The following is an 822-nucleotide window of genomic DNA, read 5'->3' as shown; positions in this document are numbered from 1 at the left end:
CAAGCGGACGACTTCCAATCACGTATCCAAAGACGCCTGGCACCATCGCAATTCCTTACAATCATCCAGTAAATATGCGTTGCCGTGATGAATGACCGTGCCAGATGGAGTGGGAATTCGGTCACGGGCTGAGTTACACAAATTTTGTGTATGGTGCAGTGTCGCTGAGCAAGACCACGGTGTTAAACACAGATGCTGCGTCACTTGAGGTGAGCGTGTTGGTCACAAATGCTGGATCAATGGCTGGGAAAGAGACTGTCATGTTATTTCTCATCCAGCCATACCGCGCAATTTCAGTCCCAGAAGCAAAACAATTAAAGAAGTTTACCAAGCTATATCTGCAACCAGGAGAAACTCAAAAGGTCTCCTTCACCCTAACATCTGAAGATTGGGGAGTATTTGACCCTCAAATTGGCTCTGGGTTTTATCGCATCGTCGAAAATGGCGTTGGATTCAAAAGCGTGTCTCATTGACTCGCAACCTGCCTCGCTCTCAAAGTTTCGTTTTAAAAATAGGACGCACATGTTTGAATTGTGTGATTGCCCAACATTCATCTATTAAAACAGCAACAAGCTATTGCACACCAAAACTAATTTGAAAAAGTGAATGTGTTGCACCCCTTTGCTTCCCAGCGCGTCTTACAAATTAGCTTGAATGTAAATTTACGCCTGAGACGGCCACAACATTTGAGACTTCACATTCAAAAAATTATCTCGATCGGTAGGTTTGTCGTATTGCCCACAATCCAAGCTCGCACATGTAGGGTGTGCCGTCTGTAAAGATTAGGGATGGGGACGTTAAGGGACGGGAAGTTCCCGTAAG

General features: G+C 45.1%; 1 protein-coding gene across 1 annotated transcript; it reads left to right on the top strand.

Annotated features, from left to right (window-relative positions):
* Window positions 1-104: 104 nt before the first annotated feature.
* On the top strand, window positions 105-473 carry PHALS_00463 (family 3 glycoside hydrolase; the record flags this gene model as incomplete). Its single annotated transcript, XM_024730351.1, has 1 exon — window positions 105-473. One exon carries the CDS (start codon window positions 105-107, stop codon window positions 471-473), a length of 369 nt encoding a protein of 122 aa, XP_024580637.1.
* Window positions 474-822: the final 349 nt, after the last annotated feature.

This window comes from Plasmopara halstedii (assembly GCF_900000015.1).
Source record: "Plasmopara halstedii genome assembly, contig: Scaffold_1115, whole genome shotgun sequence".
NCBI lineage: Eukaryota > Oomycota > Peronosporomycetes > Peronosporales > Peronosporaceae > Plasmopara > Plasmopara halstedii.
The sequence above is the reverse complement of the archived record's forward strand: the minus strand, read 5'-3'. Positions and strand labels throughout refer to the sequence as shown.